The following is a 293-nucleotide window of genomic DNA, read 5'->3' as shown; positions in this document are numbered from 1 at the left end:
GATTTCTATACGACCTCCAGGATGTCTCCGGTCTAGAAATGGCGGCTCCGGGGGGAGGAGATGTTGGAGCCGCGATGAGGCCGATGGTTCTGATTAGTGTGGAGTGGACCGGACATGGAGGCGGAGTTTCGGGCTTACCTCAGAACTTGCTGAATGTTTCCGGGTTCTTCTCCAAATCTGAAGCGTTACCGACATGTAACCGAGAGAAGAAACCATGAAGAGGGAAAATGCCCCCTGATGGATCTCTGCCGAGACAAGGGCCCCAAATTACCCCTCCAGGTCCAAATCCACAC

General features: G+C 53.9%; 1 protein-coding gene across 1 annotated transcript in view; it reads right to left on the bottom strand.

Moving 5' to 3' along the window:
- The window catches only part of PGAP2 (post-GPI attachment to proteins 2), a 2,253-nt gene that overhangs the window by 1,647 nt on the left and 313 nt on the right, over positions 1-293 (bottom strand). Inside the window, exon 2 of the mRNA XM_018575621.1 lies at positions 139-245. Coding sequence (XP_018431123.1) covers positions 139-245 — 107 coding nt within the window. The remainder of the gene's footprint in view (positions 1-138; positions 246-293) is intronic.

This window comes from Nanorana parkeri, unplaced genomic scaffold, assembly GCF_000935625.1.
Source record: "Nanorana parkeri isolate BGI_ZX_2015 unplaced genomic scaffold, ASM93562v1 scaffold4284, whole genome shotgun sequence".
Classification (NCBI taxonomy): domain Eukaryota; kingdom Metazoa; phylum Chordata; class Amphibia; order Anura; family Dicroglossidae; genus Nanorana; species Nanorana parkeri.
This window is presented reverse-complemented; position numbering and strand designations above follow the sequence as displayed.